This window comes from Geotrypetes seraphini, chromosome 13 (assembly GCF_902459505.1).
Source record: "Geotrypetes seraphini chromosome 13, aGeoSer1.1, whole genome shotgun sequence".
Taxonomy (NCBI): domain Eukaryota; kingdom Metazoa; phylum Chordata; class Amphibia; order Gymnophiona; family Dermophiidae; genus Geotrypetes; species Geotrypetes seraphini.
In genome coordinates this window covers 23,589,058-23,614,947 of record NC_047096.1, presented here as the reverse complement: position 1 = coordinate 23,614,947, position 25,890 = coordinate 23,589,058, and the positions used below count along the sequence as shown (strand labels likewise).

Below are 25,890 nucleotides of genomic sequence, written 5' to 3'. Positions count from 1 at the left end.
CCACAACGCCAGCGCGATGTCTGTTAAGTAAAATAGGGGGGTTCCCCACCAACACCCCCCGTCGGAACCCTTTAAAATAGTGCTTTTCTTCGGCGCACTGTCAACCTTGCGCTCAGTTGTCGGCGCGCCGTTGTCTCGCCCGATTTTGTCTATGAACTGTCTTTCCTGGCTGTTCTCTTTTTCTCCTCTTTGGTCACTCAATGCCACTTGGAAGTCTCTCTGAGCTACCATCTGCGTGCCCACTACTTCGGGGGCCCTGGACAGGCCTATTCTACTTCTGCCATGGTGTGCACTCAATGTGGGGACTCTACTATTATGAAATGAGAGCCCAACAACTTGTATCTAAATGTTCTCACTTTTTAGCTTCCTGGTAATACGTGGAACTTACTTCTTAATGTTATGGGTGATAAGTCCATCTGCCCACTTAATGATGCCCAAGGTTCCCACTTCTACCATCATCTTTCCTTGGTCATATTCCGGTGAAACAGGCCACTTCATCTTTGGTTTATTATTTCTGGTTGTTTCCTTATGCTCAATTATTTCTCTCTCTGTTTTAATGTTCAAGCGATTCCTCTGCTTAACCTGCTGCTTCTAAATCTGCCTTATATACCACCTGCCTCAAGGAGTCTCCTGCATCTGCATCTTCTCATGTTTTCCGGAAGGCCTCAGGGCCTTAGATTACAGCGATGAGGCCCGTTTTTAAATCCCAAATCTTATCCCATAGATCACTGTTAGTTTTTCTCCAGGTCTCCTTTCTGCTGTAATAGCCTGGTCATCGCTTCCCCTTGCTCATTTATTTTCATTTTGGCCTCCTTAACCCTATGGCTTGGCTTGTTGACTTCTGCTCTAAGCTCCCCCAGCAGGGATTACAAATCACCTCTCACCATTGCAATGTCTTTTTTTTTTTTTTTAATTACAGTGACTCCCTATTAGGTAGTGTGTTGGAACACATAAGTGTGTCTCCAAGAGGTAGGAGGTATATCACAAAAATTTTAGTATAGACAGCAAGCCAGTGCTTTATCTTTTTTTAAAAAATAACCATCTGTGTCTGTAAGCTGGGGAGAATAGAGATCCTGAGAGTCAGGTTCTTGAATTCTCCATACAAACAGAAGCGTAGTAAAAAAAAAAATAAATAAAAAAAAGGGGGGGGGGTCCACGGGCACCTCTCACCTCACTATGCCACTGCATTCATTGTCCTTTATTTCTGCTTCTTGATGACCCTCAATAAGAACTGAAAATGTTGCTGGTCTGCTGTCCACAGGTTCTTTTTGCCACATAGGGTTTTGTATTGCTCACAGTAGATGGATTTTATGTTACTTTTACTAAGGTAACATCAGTAATATATATTTGTTTTATATGACAAGAGATAAATCTGGGACTGATGTGTTACATACAATTTTTTAAATATGGGATTGAATGGTAGAAGGGGCATAGACAGATAGCAGATCTAGGGCAGGCCAAATATCAAACTGGGTGGGTCAAAAAAATGTAATCTCATCTCCCCCTCCCCCCCAAAGTAAATAAAATACCGGTCCATCATACAGCAGCGTGAATCTGGCCTCCCCAAGGCAGTGCGGGACCTCCCAGCCGCAATGTGTTGACGGCTCTGCAGTGACCTGCCCTCATAGGAAGTCCACGCCCCCCCCACTAAGACACCGACTTCCTGTGAGGACAGGATGCTGCAGAGCCGTCAGCATGCTGCAGCTAGGAGGTCCTGTGCTGCCTCGGGGAGGCCAGATTCAAGCCGCCGCGGCAGCAGCGCAAGATGGACAAATCGAGAGATAAATGCTGCCTATCTGGTGGACTGCTAAAAACCGGCAAAAGTGGCTGGTTTTCTGTTTGCCAGTCAGGCCGAGGCCAGCCACTACTGGGTAGATAGGCCCTGGCGCATCCAGGCACATTCACACTAAATTTGCCATCAACAATGAAATATTTAGGAAGTTTTTTTTTAAATATTCAGCTGCAAATTTTCGGGCTCCTTTTATGAAGGCGCGCTAGGGCCTTAACGCGCTAAAATGCCACGCGCGCTAGCCCCTACCGCCTCCTCTTGAGCAGGAGGCAGTTTTTCGGCTAGCGCGCGCTAATCCGGCGCAGGCGCTAAAAACGCAAACGCACCTTCGTCAAAGGAGCCCTTAGCGTTCAGTGTGTCACAACAGAAAAAGGTTGAGAACCATTGTTTTATAACACTCAGGGCCAGCTTAACCGTTATTTTAGTTATTTATTTGTTCAATTTTCTAAACCGTTCAGATAGACCAGGCTGTTGCCCAAGGCAGCAGTTTCTGGAATGCAGCAAAGAGGAGCTGCAGCAGTTAAAGCAAATGATACGCAGCTCCTGAGCCATCGGTGCATTATTTTAGTTCTGCAAACCAGTTTTTCATCTCTTTGCACACCTTGGCAGCACCTCCTAGTCCCCTATTCTGTTTTTGTTTTTTTGTTTTTTTAATTTATTCAAATTTTTGAACATTATTACTTACACATAGTAATAAAAGAAGAATAATACATATACAAAATTATAGAAATGGTATTACAACCAAAAAAGGTTTATCACAAAATTCCTCTATTCCTCATAACTGTGGGAGAACAAATACTAAATACCATAACAAAAAGTCTCAAAATAAACATGATCATATAGATCAATCATAATAGTGTTAGAAATTTTGAAAACTCCAAATAATTAATTATGTGGTTACAGAAGAACTACTACTAGTAGATTTTTGATGTTGCAAAAATTGTTCTAGCTGAGTTGAGTCCCAATAAACATAATCATTCTCCTTAAATTTAATCAAGCATTTACAGGGAAATTTCAAGTAAAATGTGGCTCCTAAAGCCAACACCCTAGATTTCAAAGCCAGAAAGGATTTTCTTCTTAATTGTGTTGCTTGGGCCACATCTGGAAAAATCAGTACATTATCTCCACAGAATTTAGTCTGCTTATTTTGAAAATAAGCTTTCATTATTAAGGATTTATCTATCTCTCTTGTACAAGTTATAAGAAGTGTAGATCTAGTTTGGATTATATCCTGAGAATCTTCTAGGAAACCATTTAAATCAAAATCAATTTGTTCCAACTGATCTACACCTGATTCTGTGGGAACTTTTTTCCTCTGAGGAATATAATACAAATTTGTTAAAGGCAAATTTTCTACGTCAGTCATCCCCAAAACTTCTTTGAAATATTTCTTAACCAATATTTCTGGAGATAATAAATGAGTTTTGGGGAAATTAACTAGACGTAGATTTTTTGCTCCATGTAAGTTCTCCATTTTCTCAAATTTCATATGAGTGATATGAAAATCCTTAACTGCTGTTGAAGAAACTGCTTGTAATGTAACCACTTGAGACTCAGTTGTTCCAATTGATTTTTCAATAATTTTTAAATTAGAATCAACATTTGCAAACTTTTCAATCACCTCTTGCGAAAATTTTACGTTTTGTGTCGCCACAGATTTTAATAACCCCTCCACGTTGGTTTGTTTTTTAAGGTTACCCACTGCCTCTGCAACATTGGGGCTGCTACTGTGTTAAGCCCACCCTGGTCACGTGATCTTTTGGGGTGGATCCAGCTGCCGTGGAAGAAAACCCTTTAAACAGCCCTCTATTTTCTGCAAACTCTCATCTTTTTATGCTTATCACACTTTACACCTGTCCAGCACCTGAGAAGGGAGTTTTTACTGTACTTTCGCTGCCAATGGAATGGGATTTATTCTTCTTAATGCCAAAATTACTACCTCAAGTGGTTATTCGGGTCCGTGAAGTCACTTCTTCCCCGGTAGGTTTCTAATTTATAGTGAAGCACAGATGCCTATGTTGTTTTTTTTTAAATACATAAAACGGGTGTCTTTTTGAGAATTTTTATAGATGTCCTTTTACAAAGTTCCCCCAAAAGCTATTTACCCGATTAAAAAGACCATTTTAAAACTGCCCATCTCCCCGAGGACAAAAATGAGTTTTGAGTTATTGCAATTGTTAGGTCGTACTGTTTTGCTTTGACAGAGGTGCTCTTTGCCACCGCTGCCACCCTAGGCCACCACCTAATCTGCCTATATTATGTCAGCCGCAGCATGTAGCAATGCCAAGTTCTTTATGTAAGAACATCTCAAACATAAGAATAGCCATTTTCTGACTAGATAGTCATCTTTGCTGCCTAAAGAAAATAAAAGATTCCCATCATGCACCAACAAAAAGGTTTTATTAGAAGACCCATAAAGATCCTGCATGGCCATGTTTCGACATATGCCTCCCTCAACGGTAAAATCCTAGAGCAAGTCTGGAATAAAATGTCAAGTTGCAGTAGACCTCCTGCATCATGAGGTCTAAAGCTTTGTGCATGAGCAGGAAAGGATTTCCCTGTACTGTATATGCTTTTGTATTAAAGTTTACCTTACTGAAAAGCTGTTCTCACATCAGCCAAAGAACCCAACACACTTAGGGCGCAGAACTAAACAGCACATGCTGACATGTGTATGAAGGTTCTTGATGGCTCCTTTAACAAAACCTTTTGTGGGAGAATGGTCATACTCTAATTTTATTCCAGATTTTTCTGCAGCACCTGGCTTCTCTCTTTGTGCAGCATCTACGTTTGTTTTCAAGGCACATTTGCTTCCCAACGGGAGAAAGAGATCTATTGCTCTGGTTCCAGGCCTAGCCAACCACATGAAAATTATGTGACTTGCCAAAGGTTGCAGACCCGATACCTGAATGCTGTTTTCATGCTGCAATGAAACTCACTGTGTGCACTGCTGATGGGCTTCTCCTCTTCCTCACTCTCAGGGCCTGAACACCATTCGTCACCACTGTACGGCTGCTTTTTCTCCAGCACACACCGCCTCTTTGTGCGTGGTACCACCTCGCCTGGGACAAGATAGGCCCAATCAGAATACTGAGCGGGAGCAGCAAATAAAATTGGAGCACTAGCTGTGAGGGAGTTGCGGGACCCCATGGAAGAGCATGGATCATGCAGACAGCCATGGAGACTGAAAGAGATGTGCTGGATGTAGGGAGAGTTATATAGCGCTGCAGGGCATCATGAAAAGAGTGCTGATCAGGCAAATAGCTATAGGGATGTGCTGGATGTAGGGTGAATTATATGGATTTGGGAGGAGGGAATGGTGGAGAAGTAGCAGAATTAAATGGAATGGTGGAGGAGCATTGTATCTGTGAAGTGCTGGGTATGGGGGGGGGGGAGAGAATCTGTAGGTAATGATGGAGGAAGGCTACTCTGAGGGAGCTCTAGGGAATGGTAGAAAAGTGCTGGCTGTTGCAAGTGGGGAGGGGAAAGGAGGAGGAGGAGGTGGTGGTAGAAGAAGCTGGCTGTTGCGGGGAGCTGTAGAAAGTGGTACATGAGCACTGCCAGGCAACCTGAAAAGATTCAACTGCAAATTAGCTGAGAGCTTACCTTTGGATTCTGTGTCCAGTGAAGGTGTGCTCGCTTCCCTCTGTTCTCCCGAATCCACAGATATGCTGCGCTCACGTTTTACTTTTCCCTTCAGAGGGCCAAAGCTTGGGACAGTGTTCTGGCTGTTTTTCAGTCCAGAGTTGCCAGGAGCAATCTGGTTCGTTTTTCCTCCATGATTCCCCACCCCCACACCCTTCGACCCCAGGTTGCAGGTGGGTCCTTGGCTCACATTCTGATGCTGGGATTGAGCGCTACTGTTCGCTGTCTTTCCATGATTGGTCAGTTTATTGTCAGGGTGCATTTGATTGGCTGATACTTTTGGTGATGATAGTGGAGGGATTCCCAGCTCCCTGTTGTTGATTTCCTTTGGTCAACACACCTGGGAAAGGAAAAGGCAAGAAGAAAATATGTAACCAAACCTTAAGTATGGAAAGAAAGAGAAAGGACTGAAGACCTAGCCATGACTTCTGGCACAGGGATAAAGATAGCAGCCTGGAGTATGTCTATAGGTCATGTTGCAGTCTTAGCCATGACACCTGGCTAAGACTGCAACTGAGAGTGCACAGGCAGGAACCTCTAAAAATTAGTGCCAGCCAGCAATATGCCTTCCCTCAACCTAACCCTGCCCCCAGGAATGCCCAGAATTTGAGCAGCTAAATTTAGCCACTGAGCAAAAACTATGTGGCTAAATTTAGACACTAACTGGGGACAGATTTTCAAAGGCTTTGATCTAACCAGCAAAGTCCTTAACTGGCCAATTATCTCTCTTTGAAAATTCACCCGTATGAACATTTCCATAGGCCATGCTACATTCTGCCCAGAATCTGGTGGTCCCAGGAACTCTCCCCTACATGCTGCTAAAAGCATGCTTACTTTCAGCCCTATTAAGAAAGCTCACCTTTCAGACAGTTTATACAAGTAAATGGTTATTCACAGACATTTATGTACTCAGTAAGTAGCCCTAAATGCTTTTCTATATGCATGGATAGGCCTCCACCGAGCTGTCACTGTCCCTTTAAGGTAAGTGTCGCAATAAAGCACAGGTAATGCAGTTATGCCTCAATTTCTCCATAGACTGGTGCTGCGAGGCTGCAGATGGCCTTTTGCCAGACTCCAGTGAGGTATACCGCATGGGAATCAATGGTTTTATTAGCAGTTGCACATCTTTCTTTAGGAGACCAGCTCATAAAAACTCAGACCACATAGTGGATGTTTGGATTCCTTTTTCCACACAGCAGAGCCTACCAGCAATGCTAAAACTCCTGCTAATTGGAATCTCAAAAGCTTTGAAGGTGGGGGGGGGGAAACAGGGGTGAGGAATTGAAGCAGGAGGCTAGAGCTGACAGCTATTAGTATATAAGAACATAAGAACATAAGCAATGCCTCTGCTGGGTCAAACCTGAGGTCCATCGTGCCCAGCAGTCCGCTCACGCGGCGGCCCAACAGGTCCAGGACCTGTGCAGTAATCCTCTATCTATACCCCTCTATCCATTTTCCAGCAGGAAATTGTCCAGTCCTTTCTTGAACCCCCCAGTACCGTACTCTGTCCTATTACGCCCTCTGGGAGCGCATTCCAGGTGTCCACCACACGTTGGGTAAAGAAGAACTTCCTAGCATTCGTTTTGAATCTGTCCCCTTTCAACTTTTCTGAATGCCCTCTTGTTCTTTTATTATTCGAAAGTTGAAGAATCTGTCCCTCTCTACTCTCTCTATGCCCTTCATGATCTTGTAAGTCTCTTATCATATCCTCTCTAAGTCTCCTCTTCTTCAGGGAAAAGAGACCCAGTGCAGTAATCCTTTATCTATACCCCTCCCCCCAAAAAAAAGGTTGACTCGAATATAAACCAAAATTGTGGCAGTCTCACAAGGTTACTGTGGGAACTTGTGTCAGTCATTTTGAGTAATGAGACTGCACAGGGCAGGAGCCTAAGAGGATCACTCCTGCCCTGGCTCAATACTGGACCAGCAGAGCTTAAGGTAGGCCTGGGGAGAGGCCTGAGATTGGTCCATGTCTTGTTTTATCATTCCCTCTGTGAGAAATTCCCTAGCCCCTATTTTTCCTGTTTGTCTGATTGCACTGTTGCATACATCTAGGAGCACTATAGAAATGCTAAGTAGTAAGACTCAAATATAAACCAAGACATCTATTTTTGGGCCCAAAAATCTAAGTTTATATTTGAGTATATACAGTATTTATTTAAAAAAAATTGTATACCACACAATCTAACACTTTTGATGGTGTGCAATAAACATACTGTATACATAATAAACAAAAAAACAGAAAGCTAAAACATCACACTAAAGATCTACAAACATAAATATCCCAAGCTCTCAGTGGCTTTAAAACTGTGGGCTGAATATTCTTTATTGAAAGCTTCTATACTGCTACTAATGAGTGGGGAGTCAATTCAGAGCGGTTTACATGAGCTTTTGTAATGGTGTTACAATACATGAGCTTTTGTAATGGTGTTACAATACATGGTAACACCATAGATGGTACTCACTGATGGTCTAGTATACTGTTTATACACTCTATCTTTCCCTACATACACACTAGGGAATACTATATGCAACCTATGTATATACACTCATAATACTAGTATCGTGTACTATGCTCATATTAAATCCTAGTGGGAATCGCCAGCTATTTCCTTTGTTGCAACTCCCCCTGTCTGTTGCATCGTTAAAGTATTCTGCAAAAAGAACAGTCTTTATCCTTTTCTAGTTTTAATTCCTTTGGAAGGGAGTTCCACCGTGTTGGGGTCATCACTGAGAACATTTTTACCTGGGGTCTAGTGGGGATGGGCAAGAGCAATCCCCAGTCGTTCCTGCCCTTGCTGTCAGCAGTTTCAGAATGGAGCTGGTGACCCCCTAGCAGCAGTCTTGCATTACCAATGGCAAGGGTCAAGTTGTCAAACTGACTACAGCTAGGTGTTGCTGGCACCATTTTGAACCCGGCACTGGCAAAGGCAGGAGCAACAAGGGATTGTGCTTGCCTGAACCCACCAGACCCCAGGTAAATGGCAAGGTAGGTCTTAGAGGAGGCTTTGCAGTCGGAGGGGCTTCTGGTGGGATGGGGGCAGCTATGATTTTGGGTGGCCCATTTAAGCACTGCCTAGGAGCATCTAGCCATGGCTTTGTGGCCCAAAGCTCCTTGGACAGAAGAATAATGCTGTTTCTGAGGTTGCTTACAAGTGCCGTTATTGATATACCAAAGGACTCAGTAACCTGCCATACTGAGTTACCACTGGGTGGGAACTCCCTCAGTAAATTAGGATGCAGAAAAACTGGCCTTTTACCACATCTTTATAATGTCCCCCTTAATATGAATGCTCTTTTTTTTTTAAAAACAAATGACTTCTCTCAATTATATCATCACGAATAGTAATCATAACTCCCAATGCTAACAGTAGAATAAGGAAATAAAACACAGCAGACCTCAATAAAATCTTGCAGGCAGTTTATTAGTATACGGAGTCCAGCACTAACGTCGCTCTCTAAAAGTGCAAGGACAAAGGTGGTCAGCAAATAGAGGATTTTAAAGGATGGAGTAAATCTGAGCAAGGAGGCAAATTAAGACAAAAGTAAATGCCAGAACACATTCCTCCTGCAATCCCGAGGAATAAGCTTCTGATTCTAAATGCACTGATTTTTGAGATCTGAAGAACTGTAGCAGGGCAACCTATCATAGCAGCAGGACATAAGATAGGCTGAATTTGGGAATACTGTCATGAATTTTCTATGCTGACGGGTAAGACAGGCTGCGTGCGTGCAAACAAAGCAATGAAGAAACGCAAGCTTTGTTTTGAGAACTGATGTTCCGAAGGCTGCCTGGTTTTGAAGTCAACACTTGAACTTTCATAACTCATTTTTTTGATCAAAAATATATCCGGGAAGAGGGGGAAAGAGTGGTTTATTTTAAAAGTTGGCTGTGGCATTAAAAAAAAATGTATATTTAGTGTGGCTAAACAGATCGCTAACACTGTAACTACATAACAAGCACTCACCACTTGCAACTACATATACCGGTATGTCTAGTTTAAGCTACACCTGCTTTTTCGCAAGCCGAATTAAACCTCTTAACCATACAAGTGACGGCTGACCATCACCACTCTGTCCTCTGCTCTAGCTTTCCTAACTGTACCATGGCACTATCCATACACTTCAAAAATTGTTATGTTGTGTCAATGGAGGGGTGTTATCATTAGAGACCTCAGTGTTCTCCCCAGAAATTTTTTCCAGCCAGGTGGCATGAAAAAGTAGCCGGGTGGGGCGGGACAGGGAAATTTGGTGGTGGGGAAAATTAAGGGCTTTTACTAAGCTGCAATAGCGTTTTTAGCGCGTGCAGAATTGCCGCGCTACACGGTTAGAACAAACGCCAGCTCAATGTTGGCGTTAGCGTCTAGGTCACCTCAAGAGACACAACTAACAAGGTGGAGAAAAAGCCTCAAAACTCATTGGATAGCATTAAAAAAAAAAAAAATTAAAAAAAATCCACAATTTAATTCTCTTGAAAATGTCTCCAAATGAAAAAAAAAAACAACAACCCCACCACATATGCAACAAAGTGACTTATCTGATGACACTAGGATTCAAATTGAGTCTTCCGAGGTACACTCTCGCCTCCGCTTTCTTCAATAATTTGTCATACTTGTCCTGCGCTCATTTCCCAACAGATTCTAGTTTCGCCTTCCTCTTAGGCTGCTTCAAGAGTTTTGCAATCCGTCAACTTTGACCCCCTGTTTCACTAAGGTGCGCTATGCACGTGTTAGCATTTAGCGGGCACTAACGCGCTTAGCACACCTTTGTTAAAGGAGCCTTGTGCCTTTTCCACACTCTTAAAAGTGGCAGCAAGGAGTAGCTGAATGCTTTCGCTTTTCTTTCATAAGTAGTCGTTAAGCCCGTTACATTAACGGGTGCTAGAATTTATGTCTGTATTTTTCTTTCTGTCTCTTTCCTCCCTCCATTTCCCTGTGTAGCGCTGTCTCTGCTTTCTTCCTCAGTCTCCAGTCTCGAGCTGTAACATTACTGCTTAGCTTTTTCTCCCTGCAAGCATCTCTGCTCTCTTTCTCTGACATCATCTTCCAGCTCACGTTCCATGCTGTTTCCGGTTAGTTGTTGGGTCTCTTGAGGTCTCTAATGATACACCCCGCCATTGACGCAACATAATTTTCAAGATATAGGGCTCTTTTTAATAAGCTGCCCTAGATGGTTCCGGGCAAGATGGTAGAAGCACTGATAAAGGACAGCATCTGTGAGCACATCGAAAAAAATGGGCTGATGAAAGCGAGCCAACATGGCTTCTGCAAGGGAAGATCGTGCCAAACAAACTTACTGCACTTCTTTAAGGGCGTAAACAGCCAGTTGGATCAAGGGGAACACGTAGACATCATTTACCTCGACTTCCAAAAGGCCTTTGACAAGGTACCCCATGAGCGGCTACTTAGGAAGCTGTGGAACCACGGGGTGGAAGGGGACGTACACAGATGGGTCAAAAACTGGTTGGCAGACAGAAGGCAGAAGGTTGGATTGAAGGGTCACTACTCGGGCTGGAGGAGGGTCACGAGCGGCGTTCCACAGGGGTCGGTACTCGGACCGCTGCTGATCAATGTATTTATTAATGACCTGGAAACGGGGACGAAGTGTGAAGTTATAAAATTTGCGGATGACACTAAACTCTGTAGCAGAGTTAGAACTGTGGAAGAGTGTGAGGACCTACAAAGGGACCTAAACAAACTGGAGGAGTGGGCGAATAAATGGCAGATGAACTTCAATGTAGGGAAATGCAAAGTCATGCATATAGGGAAAAAGAACCCGATGTGCATCTACCAAATGGGGGGTTTAGTATTAGAGGGAAGTAACCTTGAAAGAGATTTGGGTGTGCTGGTGGACACAACAATGAAACCAACGGCACAAGCAGCCTCGAAGAAGGCAAATAGAATGTTGGGTATTATTAAGAAGTGTATTACAACCAGAACGAAAGGAGTCATACTGCCGTTGTATCGGGCAATGGTGCGCCCGTACCTGGAGTACTGTGTCCAGTATTGGTCGCCGTACCTTAAGAAGGATATGGCAATACTTGAGAGGGTCCAGAGGAGGGCAACAAGAATGATTAAGGGCATGGAAAAACTTTCGTACACTGAAAGATTGGAGACTGTGGCTCTTCTCCCTGGAAAAGCGGAGATTCAGAGGAGACATGATAGAGACCTACAAGATCATGAAGGGCATAGAGAGAGAGTAGAGAGGGACAGATTCTTCAAACTTTCAGAACATAAAAGAACAAGAGGGCATTCGGAAAAGTTGAAAGGGGATAGATTCAAAACAAATACTAGGAAGTTTTTCTTTACCCAGCGGGTGGTGGACACTGGAATGCGCTTCCAGAGGGCGTAATAGGGCAGAGCACAGTACTGGGGTTCAAGAAAGGATTGGACAATTTCCTGCTGGAAAAAGGGATAGAGGGGTATAGTTAGAGGATTACTTCACAGGTCCTGGACCTGTTGGGCCGCCACGTGAGCGGACTGCTGGGCACGATGGACCTTAGGTCTGACCCAGCAGAGGCATTGCTTATGTTCTTATGCTAATGCCAGCATTGAGCTGGCATTAGTTCTTGGGGCATAGCGTGGGGTTAGCGTGTGCAGCAATGCAGCGCACGCTAAAAACGCTAGCGCCCTTAGTAAAAGGAGCCCATAATTTTGAAATATTAGCTAATATTATCCTCTATAATTTGTGTGTGGTACTATCCATATACTACCAGGACTTTTAGAGAAACATGTTGTCATGAAACTACTTTTTCCTCAGTGCATTGACCCTTTCCCATGCAGTCCCTGCATGATATCGTCCATGCAATTTCTTTATAATATCTATGTCTCTGTAGCAATTGTAATATTGTGAAGCCGCAATGATTCCTAGCTGACATTTGCGGGATACAAGAGTCGGTACGGTATGGCACTTCTAACAGTGCTGATGAAAACCTATAACGGCTGCAAAAACACTTTGAAAACTGACCCAACAGTTGTAACTTTACAGTACTCTAATGTTTAAAGCAACGCATCCAAGTGTCACGCTCCTTCCTTGTGATCTCAAATCATGATTTAAATCGAATCCCACCTAGCTCCCAGGAAATTCCAGCGCTGAGATACAACTGCATTATCTGCATTTCAGCACTCAGGGACTTCCTGCACTGGGTCAAGTGTGATTCTTAGCATCTGATCCCGGTATTTACTGGATAATTGCATCCTCATTTCTCATGCCTTAAAGAATATAAAGAAGCCATTATTCTTATAACCTCGTTAGGGCTTTATTCCTAGTTGTTTATATATATTTTATTCTATCTAGAGCCATATGGTTGGAAGGGTAGAACAGATTTCATTGTAGATCAATTCTGGTGTACTACAGCTGCTGCTTTCCTTTGTAACCCTTATCTTTTTCCCCTCCTCCATTTTATTTTTTTTTTGTTGGACTACATAATTTCTGTATTCTCTCACCCTCCTCCACCAGCAACCCAATTCCACACACACTCTCAGTCTTACTTTTGCTCTGCCTCTTCAGACACCTATTAATAGCAGCTTGCATCCTCCCAGCACAGACATTTGTATGTCATGTTTTTTTCTTCTGGCCTCTTAAGTTTCCTCCTCCTTCTCCTTTTGGGCTTCCAGCTCACTCAGAGAGCCTCTACTGGCTTATTTTATTTATTTTAAAAAATTGAAAGACTTTTATACTGCTTCAGGCACTCCAAACCACCTGGAATGCCTGAAGCAGTTCACAATAAATACACCACAGTATCAAAGTACAGTATAATCTCGTTATAATGGACTCGCTTATAACAGAACCTCGCCTATAGCGGATGAGGTTCACTGGTCCTGGCCGTGCACCTTTATAAACATACAGAAAATCATCGCATATAGCGGACTCGCATATAACGGACTTTTGGATATAACGGACAACCAATTTGGTCCCCAGGAGTCGCTTTTAGCTGTAGTTTTGTTGGGCTATAACAGACGTGCAGGTTCCGCCTACAAAGCGCGTGGCGTGCCGGTGATATAGTATCAAAATGCAGCCCAGAAGAAAATGAGAGTATTTTTCTTTCCAGTACAGTATGACATAATGCTTTAGAACAGGGGTGTCCAACCTTTTGGCTTCCCTGGGCCGCATTGGCCAAAAAAAATGTTTCTGGGGCTGCGCAAACGCTGCAGCAAGACAGAGGAGGGAGCCAGCAAGACGGTAAACACCCAGGGGCAGCAGAGGAAAACACTGCATTGCCCTGGAAGTGTGTGTTATTGTATTGTACGTATGTTGTTAAGAAATTTTTTTTTTTTTAAAGAACTTTTACCTTTAGAACATGCAGATGATATTCAGATTCTCATCATTATTGATAGATCCCTCATTAGATGTGGTCCAGTATTTAGATTTGCAGCTTGCTAAGATTGGTTGGGGAAAAATCATCTGAAATTGAATTTAGCAAAATCCAAAGTTCTACTTTTTTCTTGGAATTCACAGCATTTTTCATTGCCGACACTAACTTTCTGCAATGCGCACTTTCCTATCTGCACTGTACTTCGTATTTTGGGAGTCATTTTTGACTCAACTCTTATCATTTCATCAATATGTTGCAGCTGCTGTAAAGAAATGTTTTTTCCCAATTACGTCAACTGATGACCACAGGTGCGCTGTGTATTCTTATCTATGCCCTAATGATAACTAATCTGAATGATTGTAATTTGGTATTTCAGGGGGGGGGGTGATAAGGGATCGAGTATAAGATATTGATACTGGTATTTCAGGCTCATTTAGGTACCTTTCCACCATTTCCACTCAGAGAATAGTGAAGCTCTGGAACGCGTTGCCAGAGGATATGGTAAGAGTGGATAGCATAGCTGGTTTTAAGAAAGGTTTGGACAAGTTCCTGGAGGAAAAGTCCATAGTCTGTTATTGAGAAAGACATGGGGGAAGTCACCGCTTGCCCTGGATCAGTAGCATGGAATATTGCTACACCTTGGGTTTTGGCCAGGCATATAAGCCATCAAGAGCTCTGCACTCACTGCAGCAGTTTTCTTACAGGTACTATCAGCTCATTGGGTTCCTACTGCCACATTTTGGGATACATTGTGGTCAGTGGTGGGTCCCACACTCTAGAACCAATTGCCCGAGGGGTTGCAGTCTATACAGACTTTGTCAATGTTTAAGCGACAGCTTAAAACCCACTTATTTTGTGAAGCTTTTCCTGAGTTAGTGGTAGGTTCTGTCAGGGACAGTTGATCTGGTGGCCCAGAAGCATTGGGATTCAAACTTGTAAACTTTTACTTTTCTTTTATTATATGGAGTTTTATTTTAGATTTATAGTGAATGGATGTTTGTCCCTAAGTGAATAAGCAAAAAAAAAAAAAAGTTGACAACTCTACTTTTGGGCTTTCAAGTTTATTAGGATTTTATATACCGCCTATCAAGGTTATCTAAGCGGTTTTTACAATCAGGTACTCAAGCATTTTCCCTCTCTGTCCCGGTGGGCTCACAATCTATCTAACGTACCTGGGGCTATGGAGGATTAAGTGACTTGCCCAGGGTCACAAGGAGCAGCGCGGGGTTTGAACCCACAACCCCAGGGTGCTGAGGCTGTAGATCCAACCACTGCGCCACACACTCCTCAGTTGAATTGCTAAAGTTTTTCTAGCTGTGTCCCCACATTCAAAATATCTGCTTCACTTTCAGTAAATGTAATACCACTGTTGCTGCTCTTAATCCACACAGTTCACCTCTTGCTGTTTCCAACTGTTTAAAACACATTAGTAGAAAGCAATCTCTCGGCTTACTTGAGTGCTCCATTTGTGGTTGCAACTGCAGTAATCTGGTGTCCAGCAGATGTTACCACCTTGTCCCACTCCTGCCTAGATATTCCTATTCCACCTCCATGAACATCAGGTCACATGACCCAAAACATGCCTGGTATCTGGCAGGCCATACCACCTTGTCACCCTCCTGTTTCTCTGACAGAATTCCCTTTCATTTCATTCACCATCTTTTGATAAGATGGAATACAAATAATTTGGCCTCTTAACACAAGCTTCATACTATCCCCATAAATTCCGAGTTAATTCTCCTTCTGACAAACTTGTAGGTCCTCTAAAATGCTATCATTAAGAACATAAGAATTGCTACACTGGGATAGACTGAAGGTCCATAAAGCCCAGTATCCTATTTCCAACAGTAGCCAATCCAGGTCCCAAGTACCTAGCTAGATCCCAAGTAGTAAAACAGATTTTATGCTGCTTATTCTAGGAACAAGCAGTGGATTTCCCTATGCCATCTCAATAATGGCCTATGGACTTCTCTTTTCGGAAATTATCCAAACCTCTTTTAAACTCCGCTAAGCTAACTGATTTCATCACATTCTCTGGCAACAAACTCGAGTTTAATTACACGTGGTGTGAAGGAATATTTTCTCTGGTTTGTTTCAAATCTACTGCTTAGTAGCTTCATCGCATGTCCCCTAGTCCTAGTATTATTGGAAAGAGTGAACAAGCGATTCACATCTACCCTTTCCACCCCACTCAGCATTTTATAGACGTTTATATCATATCACCCTGAGCCATCTCTTCTCCAAGCTGAAAAGCCCTAGCTGCTTCAGCCTTTCCTCATAGGGAAGTCGTCCCATCCCTTTTATCATTTTTGTCGCCCTTCTCTGTACCTTTTCTAATTCCGTTACATCTTTTTGAGATGTGGTGACCAGAATGGTACACAGTGCGTCTGTACAATAGAGCAATACCAGGGCCTTATAACATTTTCATCTTCAAAATAGTACAATCTCCCTTCACTCTAAGTTTAGCTGTAGCCACACTAGTGCACGATCAGTCCACGTGATCGATTAAATCTCCACATTCTCCATCCTCTGTGCTAACATGTCTACCAGGATCACTTCTATTTTGAAGAATGATATATGTGGGCGTGAGTAGAATGTGTAATCCCGTCTCTTCCCATTCCTTCATCTCCAAATATCAATCAAATTTAATTGTGCAGCAGCCCCACCAGAGTTGTCCAAGGATGGATTAACTGTTAAGTTGATATCTGTTCTGCTACGAGAGGTTCTGTATCAAAGTCTATTACCCATTCCAGCTCACCAAAAAAAGGATCCTTAATCTGTGTTTGGGGCGTACATACAGATCCGGATAAATGATACCCATCCTGTATCATTCTCAGCATTTTAAAAACTTGTGCCCTTGAGAACACCTTTTTCTCTCAATTGCATGCTGTTTAGTGATCAAAATCCCCAACCTATCTTTTTTTTTCCAGTTCTATTAAGTTTGTGCACAAAACCATGAGGATAATTCCCACTATTCTTTAAATATTCCTATATGTGATTCTTGAATAAGGAGCACATCTTATAGCTTCTCTTAGCCAGTATTTCCCCTTGTAACCCATGTATAGACCCTTCCTACTGATCAATAAATCTGCAGAAGTGTGCTAACAGAATTTTAAAAAGCTTTTGAAGACCCGTCTTTTTCCAACCGCACTTTTGTTTTGGGAGTGAGTGAGAGAGAGAGTGTGAGTGTGTATGTGATGTGTGAGTCCTTCGATATGTATGGTTATTTGTAAGCTACCTAGTTATAGGTGGTGTATAAATCTTTAAAATAAATAAATATATCGGGGCACCTAGACTCTTATGGAATACTAGTATAAACCTGCATCGGCGAACCTACATATGTACACTGTTAGGTGACGGGACTAAATCGCACGAGACAACGGCGCGCAGACAACTGAGCGCAAGATTGATGGCGCGTTTTGTCTATGAACCCTGTTAGGTGATGGGGCTAAATCGCGCAAGACAACAGCGCACAGACAACTGAGCACAGACAACTGAGCGCAAGATTGACGGCGCGCCAAAGAAAAGCACTATTTTAAAGGGCTCCGACGCGGTGTGTGGGGGGGAACCCCCCCCAATTTACTTAACAGACATTGCGCTGGCGTTGTGGGGGGTTGTAACCCCCCACATTATACTTAAAACTGAACTTTTTCCCTAAAAAACAGGCAAAAAGTTTGGTTTCAAGTATAATGAGGGGGATTACAACCCCCCACAACGCCAGCGCGATGTCTGTTAAGTAAAATAGGGGGGTTCCCCACCAACACCCCCCATCGGAACCCTTTAAAATACTTTTCTTCGGCGCGCCATCAACCTTGCGCTCAGTTGTCTGCGCGCCGTTGTCTCCCACGATTTTGTCTATGAACCCTGCTGTTAAACCAGTCACAGAGCCCTTCATCCTAGAAGAGTCATCCCTCCCCCCAGATGATACTTATTTCAAGCCCACATCATAAATTCAATCCTTCAATCCCCGTTCCACCACCCACCCCAAACTCCACAATAGTTTCAACTCCAATCTTCCCTCAAGTACTGATAACCCACAGGCAAAGCAATGCCTCTCAAATCCAGTCCTTGGGGAACACCCAACTAGTTGGGGTTTCAGAATATCCACAACGAATATGCATGATAGTGCTGCACTGTCTCCATTGTATTCAAATTTGTCTCATGCATATTCATTGTGGGTGTCCTGGAAATCTGACTAGCTGTGCCCTGAGGAATGGGGTGAGCACTGCTCCAAACGCCAACGTACTTAATTTGCTACTTGCAATTATTTACAGAAGTCCTCGGAGCCCATCAACCTGCTCTTCTAATTCTGTCACTGTAACTTGCATTGTCCTTTCTGTAACTGTTCCCACTTCACCTGCAGATCCCAGTATCTTCTCGGTCTCTTTCCCCTTGACAGGGATATGCCTTCTTCCTTTATTACCTTAGCAGCCTCCTCGATGGTCCACATACGTGTTCACTGCTCCAATGCTTGGGAAAGTTAACCTGAACAGAAATAGCCATTTATATCTAATAGGCATGCATGCATCTTTTGGCTTTTTGTTACTGGTCTCAAATCCCATGTCTTCTAGTCTAGAGGGCGATCTGCAAGAGAGCCACATAGAGTGCAACAGGATGGCCATCCCATTCACATATGCCCATCTTGGCAATTTGAAAGCAATTTTCTCATGCAAACAACTATGTCCAAAGGCAGATTGTTCTTAGGCGCTACCAGAGCTGTGTGAGCCCTGCCAGACTTGATCTCTAGTCTCCCTGGGGATTTTCTCCAGCTGCTAGCACAGCCCTGCAAATCTTTCCCACAGTGGCAAAAAGACCTGCATACAGTGAGATTCCAAATAGCCTTTTAATGTGCAAACTGTTCCTCTGTGCAACTGATTCTCCATATCCTTTATCTTATCATACAGCATTGGGTTCATCGTCTGTTTCCTTAACCCTGTACCAAAGACTAGCCACATTCTCATTTCGTCCATCCAGTTTATTATCTATCGCCTCCCCTTTCATGAAACTACGTTAGGCTTTTTCATCGCTGGCCAGAGCGGGTAAAAGCTCAGACGATCATAGAATTCCTATGAGCGTCAGAACTAACACCGCCCTGGCCGGCGATAAAAAAGCCTAACGCGGCTTCATAAAAAGGGGCCCCTACGTCTTCCACTCGGCAGCCTAGTTCCAAAACATCCCGTTGGATCCCAAGCTACTATTTCCATTATTTTATTTATTGATTTAAACATTTATATTCCTCATATCCTGCAATTCTATGCGGAGTACCATAAAACATTCACAGAGTAAAAGATACAAATAACAAATTACAACATTAACATGTTACATAAAGCAATAAAGGAAAAAGAAGAAAAATCCCCAAAACAAAGAAACAAACAAAACACCTAAAACCTCTCTAGCCCTCCTCTTGCTAGACTGAGAAAAAACTGTTAGTTTCAAGTTTATTTCATATTTGATAAAATCGCTTTTTTTCCAAGGATTACAAAGCGATGTACAATAAATAATAGGGGAACATACTATGTAGGGACAGACGAACATACACTTCAAAGGGAAATAGGGGAAGAACTACAATTTGATATAGGAAAGAGGACAAATAAGGATAGAACAATAGGGGGTTATAATATATTAGACCAGTGCTTGCCAACTTCGATTGGGAATGCCAGCTTAGTTTACGGGACTCACTAACCAGTTAAAGGTGTCTCTATATAGGAAACTTTTTAGTTTTGATTTAAATTTCTCAAGGTTCTTTTCTTCTCTTATCTGAGCAGGGATAATTTCCACATCACTCACTGCTTCAATTTGGAAAGGTGCGCCAAAACAAAAGTTTTAAGCTTTTTTCTAAACTGTAACACCATGGAGGCTTACCTGAGCTCCAAAGCAAGCTCATTCCAACCTGTGGGGCCTCGCACAGAAAACATCACCTTGCGCAGACGCGAATGTTTAACCACGGCCAAAGAGGGACCCCTGTTAGGTTACAAAAATTAGATAGTTCTTTGTCTAATAGATATTGGCATTGTCATCTGGAAGTAGGAACTTTAGATCATTTATTGTTTCATTGCCCATGTATTATGAACTTTTGGAAGTCAATTTGGGACCAAATTAATAATTTATTAGATAACCCAGTGGCATTATCCTATGATACTGTGATATTTGGTATGGAAATGAGAGCAAAAAGTCAGATTTCTGCGAATAATAATAAATTATTACTTACTAGCTGATGGCCCGGCGTTGCACGGGTATTTAATTATAGCAATAACACTGTAAATGGATTCAAATAAAGATACTTTATAGTGGTGAATGAAATTATTTTTTTACAGCTTTATAAAAAGTACAATATTCAAATTATAATGTGAAATATTTGACAAAATGAATACAATACAACTAACACAAAACTTGATTATAAACAACATTTTTAGTTTCACCTCCAGGAGCAAGAACATATAAATTCTTGGGTGAACCCACCCTTGAGCAAGCAACATAGAGTTGTCCATGGGAAAAACAGGGGGATCTTATATCCACTCCACAGTATGTAATAGTCTGTCCCTGTGATTTGTTGATTGTGATAGAGAATGCAAGTCTCACTGGAATTTGCAATCTCTTAAACTGAAAAGGAAGATGTGTTGGAATAAGTGGTATCCGCGGGATAAATACGGTTTCACCTTGTCCCTGTCCCGAACAAAAGTTTCAGTATTGATTTAAACAACTAAATATGTGGAAACTCAGGTTGAAAAGAAACTCCATGCAGGTTTTTCCCAGTTCAGAATGGAACCTGTGTTCCTAGTTCAGCATATGTGAGTACTCATGTAATGTAATAACATTATGAACTGGGGTGCATGAAGGAAACAATTACAAACACAGTTAGAACATACAAACTCTATATGTATGGTGTCCGTGGTAGAATAGTAACGATGTCCCTAGTGGTTATAGTGTCATAAAAAGTGTTTTATAGTTGGAATTACTGTGAGAATGGCAGCTTTTTACATTTTTTCCATTGACATGAATGGGTGAAATCAGATTTTCTGTTTGTAGCTCCACCCATGTGTGCAGGTGAGCCGCGAGACCCCCAGAACATATAACCCCAGGTAGTGAGGGATCTGCATACCAAGTTTCGTTCAAATCGGGCAAGCCGTTTTTGCGTTGGCAGCTTTTTACATTTTTTCCATTGACATGAATGGGTGAAATCTGATTTTCTGTTTGTAGCTCCGCCCACCTGTGCAGGTGGTCCGCGAGACCCCCAGAACATATCACCCCAGGTAGTGAGGGATCTGCATACCAAGTTTCGTTCAAATCGGTCAAGCCGCTTTTGCGTGATCGCGGCACATACACACACACATACATACACACATACCTCCGATTTTATATATATAGATAATAATGACTGGTGTTGCCATTCAGCAAATTACATATAATTGGAAGGATTGGAGGAGATTAAATTACAACTTCTGGTGGAATTCTTTATGCCATATCTATAAAATGGAAAGGTTTATTGCATTACAACGGGGATATTTTAAGAAGTTTCAGGATGTGTGGAAACCATTAACAAAGTATTGTAAAGATTAATTTGAAATTGTTTCCCTTATATTTATCAACTTAAGGTGTAGGGAGGGGGTAATTTTATTATTATATGTTTTATATGGAATATATGGGTGGGAGGGATGGAAAAGGGGAAGGGATAAGAATTTATGAAATGTATCAATGATTGTTTGTAAGTGATGTATTTATTGTTAATGTGAATGAATATATTTAACACTTAATGTAATTTTGAAAATGAATAAAGAATTAAAAAAAAAAAAATAAAGAGGGCACATCAAGACATGACTTATCCTTAAGAGTGTAAACTCCGTGACAGCTGATAAATCTAATCTAATCTAATCTAATCCTTAGGTTTGTATACCGCATCATCTCCACGTTCATAGAGCTCGACGCGGTTTACAGTAGGAGAAATAGGAAGGAACTACAACAGAGGGTTAGAGGTAGAAGTGTGAAGAAAATTTAGAGGACTTGGGATGACAAGATATAAGAGTTTCCTTGATTCCTAAGTTGGAGGGAGACTTACATTTTTTGAGAAAAGCCAGGTTTTCAGATGTTTGCGGAAAACTTGGAGAGAGCTCAAGTCCCGAAGAGGGGAGGTAAGGTTGTTCCAGAGCTCAGTAAATGCGCACCAAAGACCGCACCAGCTCAGGCCCATCGACATCCAATAATTTAAATATCAAATAGAGCGTCTTAAACTTGATACGAGCACTGATGAGACAACCCGTGCAGCTCCTTTAAAATAAAATCAGTGTAATGTGCTCAAACCGAGACGCGCACGCCACTATGCGCGCTGTGGCGTTCCTGAGCCAAGTTGCATGGCCCTTTGGATCTTTACACCTCTTCTGGGTGTTTCTTGAGATCACCAAATCGCTCTTTAAACTCAACTCTCATAACTGGCAGGCGGTCCGCTCCCTCGTTGCTTCTGCATTCGCCTTGCTACTCTCTGCCCTCCATTGCCAGCTGCGTAGGCAAAATCTTTGAGATCCACACTTTTCATCACAAAGCCACTGCCAGAATCAAATACTCTTCTCAATGAGCTCGTCGCGCAGCATAGCGATATTAATTAGGTCCAGATGGCTACTGATGTAATGCTCGATTCAACTGACTTTGGGGAACTCAAAGAATCAGACCACCATCTCCCAGAATGATGTCACTTACATTACTCTTCCCTGTACACTTCTCCCTCCATATTCACAGGGGATGCGGGCGGACCATAGGCGCAAATACAGAAAAACCGTGAATAACTTTTTTAATGTTATTCGCGATTTTTAGAAAAAGCCTTCCGTTTTTATTATTGGAACCGCGAATAATTTTTCTACAGCAATTTCTGGGCAGGCAACCAAGCAGTGATTTCTGGGCAGGCATGTTGGGGAAGCAGCGTTTTTCTCGGTTCATAGACAAAATCGCGCGAGACAACAGGGCGCAGACAACTGAGCGCAAGGTTGACGGCGCGTCGAAGAAAAGCACTATTTTAAAGGGTTCCGACGGGGGGTGTTGGTGGGGAACCCCCCTATTTTACTTAACAGACATCGCGCTGGCGTTGTGGGGGGTTTGGGGGGTTGTAACCCCCCTCATTATACTTGAAACCGAACTTTTTGCCTGTTTTTTAGGGGAAAAGTTCAGTTTTAAGTATAATGTGGGGGTTTACAACCCCCCAAACCCCCCACAACGCCAGCACAATGTCTGTTAAGTAAAGTGGGGGGGTTCCCCCCACATCCCCCTTCGGAGCCCTTTAAAATAGTGCTTTTCTTCGGCGCGCCGTCAACCTTGCGCTCAGTTGTCGGCGCCCCGTTGTCTCGCGCGATTTAGTCCCGTCACCGTTTTTCTCAGTGCACACTGGGAAGCATGGAAGCAGCGAATTTGTGGGAGAAAGCATGGAAGCAGCGATTTTCAGAGTGAATGGTAAGCGATACACTTTTTTTTAAATCGGTACAGTAAAAGGAAAAATAACTTTAATGATGATGTAATTTTGGAGGGCGGAGTCAGCTTCCGAAAAATCGCAAATAAGCGAATCCGCAGATACGGAAACCGCGGATACGGAGGGAGACGTGTACAGCCTTCTTAATATTTGCTAGTGGAGAACCACAGCAATACTTAGGGCTCCTTTTACGAAGGCGCATTAGGGCCTTAACGCGCGCTAGCTGCTACTGCCTCCTCTTGAGCAGGCGGTTGTTTTTCGGCTAGTGTGCGCTAATCCGGTGTGTGCGCTAAAAACGCTAGCGCACCTTCGTAAAAGGAGCCCTTATACTTACTGTGGCTAAACTGTAAAATTCATCCTTTGAAGTCTGTTGACAGCAACATCTAATAAGTTAGTGATATTATCGCATTTGTTTTCATTTTATTACGCAGTTCCACAGCACTACTAGACATGAATGTTCAGATACTACTCCATTTACACTAAACTATTGAACCCCTCTCCCATCCAGACCAGAACGTAGAGAGTCAAGAAATTTGCACACATACAAGGGTTGGAAAGAACATCAACCATGCTCTGCATACTTTCCCCATTTGTTTCAATTAGATTACTATTTCTGTCTCCATATCCTTCTCCATGGAATCCATTCCACGCATCAGTCACCCTTCTGAGAAGAAATATTTTCTAATGTTACTCCCGAGCCAACCTCTCTTAAAAACCTCACACTATGATCTCATGTTCTAGAGCAGTGGTCTCAAACTCAAACCCTTTTCAGGGCCACATTTTGGATTTGTAGGTACTTGGAGGGCCGCAGAAAAAATAGTTAATGTCTTATTAAAGAAATGACAATTTTGTATGAGGTAAAACTCTTTATAGTTGATAAATCTTTCCTTTTGGCCAAGTCTTAATAATAATATTGTCATTTATAGCTGAAGAGACATATGATCAAAAAACTGTTTTATTTTACTTTTCTGATTATGATAAACATACCGGGGGCCTAAAAATAATACCTGGCGGGCCGCATGTGGCCCCCGGGCTGCATGTTTGAGACCACTGTTCTAGAGGCAGTGTATGCAAATCTATCTAATGCATATTTATTGTGGATATCCTGAAAAATCTAAGCAGCTGGGGGGTCATCCAGGAAAAGGTACAGAAACCATTGTTCTAGAACATTCTTTGCTGTAAAAACAGTTTGCTTCTCTTGTGCCTAATTTATATGTGCAAGATATTTAAATGATCATAACCTCCTTCTTCCTACTAAACTAGCATACTTAGGTAAATAGATTTCATTGTCGCATGGCTTTTGGGGCAGATCCTGCACTATTTCAATTGGGGGTTTTTCCTCTTAGCCTCTTTTGAGTGGCATCAGCTCACAAATACTGTTAGGATTCAGATGAATTATCGTTTACCTGAAATTACATCACTTTCTTTTCCATCAATGTGTGAACATTTCTTAAGAAAGAACTGAATATTTCATGGGGTGTCCTAATTTTTTCACATGACTGTATAACTAACATTTATGTGCATATATGTGCACTTAGAGCATAAAACCATAACAGTTGCCATACTGGGACAGACCCGCAAGCCAATCAAGCCATGTATCCTGTTTCCAACAGTGGCCAACTCAGGTCACAAGATCCTAAGAAGAAAAACAGATTTCATGCTTCTTGTCCTAGGAATAAGCAGTGGATTTCCCAACATCCATCTTAATAATGGCCTATTGACTTCTCTTTTAGGAAGTTATGCAAGCCTTTTTAAAACCCTGTTAAGCTAACTGCTTTCACCACATTGTCTGGCATCAAATTCCAGAGTTTAATTACATGTTGAATGAAGAAATTGTTTCTCCGGTTTGTTTTAAATCTACTACTTAGCAGCTTCAACACCTGCCCCCGCCCCCCTACAAATAAATTCTACAACTAAGCACTGTTCTACAAATACTTGCTTAACTTGAATTGTGCTTTTTTGCAGGAAGGCGGGGGTCTCACTTAACACACAACTTATAGAATACTGTAAGTTATGCATGTATCTACTGCATGTAAGTATGAGCACTTACACTTGCTTTATGACAAGGGTTACCATATGACTCCAGAAAAAGGAGGATGGATCGAGACATCCGGCTTGTACTTCTACTGAAAGGCAATGGAAGTAAGGAGAACAGAAAGGGGCATCTGGGCTTTACAGGAAAACTTTGGTTTGCGAGTATAAATCGTCCCGAAAACATGTTTGTAATCCAAAACACTCGTATATCAAAGCGAATTTCCCCATAAGAAATAATGGAAACTCCACAACCCCAAAACTTTAATACAAAATATTGTACGTACAATAAAACCTTGGTTTGCGAGCATAATTCGTTCTAGAAGCATGCTTGTTATCCAAAGCACTCGTATATCAAAGCTAATTTCCCCATAGGAAATAATGGAAACTCAAGACGATTCATTCCACAACCCCAAAACTTTACTATAAAATACTATACGTACTTCTATTGCAAGACCTCATTCATTTAGAACAATCACTACACTCCTGCAGCGTCAGAAAGAGAAGAACCATCGGCCAGTTGTGATGATGTGACGCGTGTACTGTATACTGTATGTACTCGTATTGCAAGACTTTGCTTGTTTAGAACAGTCATTACACTCTTGCAGCATCAGAGAGAGAAAAACCATCGGCTCAGTTGTGATGTGTGTATACTGTATGTAC

General features: G+C 42.3%; 1 protein-coding gene across 7 annotated transcripts in view; it reads right to left on the bottom strand.

Moving 5' to 3' along the window:
- The window catches only part of BCL9L (BCL9 like), a 237,925-nt gene that overhangs the window by 34,313 nt on the left and 177,722 nt on the right, over positions 1–25,890 (bottom strand). For 6 of the 7 annotated variants that reach the window (XM_033917999.1, XM_033918000.1, XM_033917996.1 and 3 more), the window contains 2 exons: positions 5,396–5,774; positions 4,729–4,851 (listed from right to left, as the gene is read on the bottom strand). In XM_033917999.1, the coding sequence (XP_033773890.1) occupies positions 4,729–4,851; positions 5,396–5,696 (424 nt within the window). In that variant the 5' untranslated portion in view covers positions 5,697–5,774. The remainder of the gene's footprint in view (positions 1–4,728; positions 4,852–5,395; positions 5,775–25,890) is intronic. The other variant, XM_033918002.1, reaches the window with a different exon arrangement.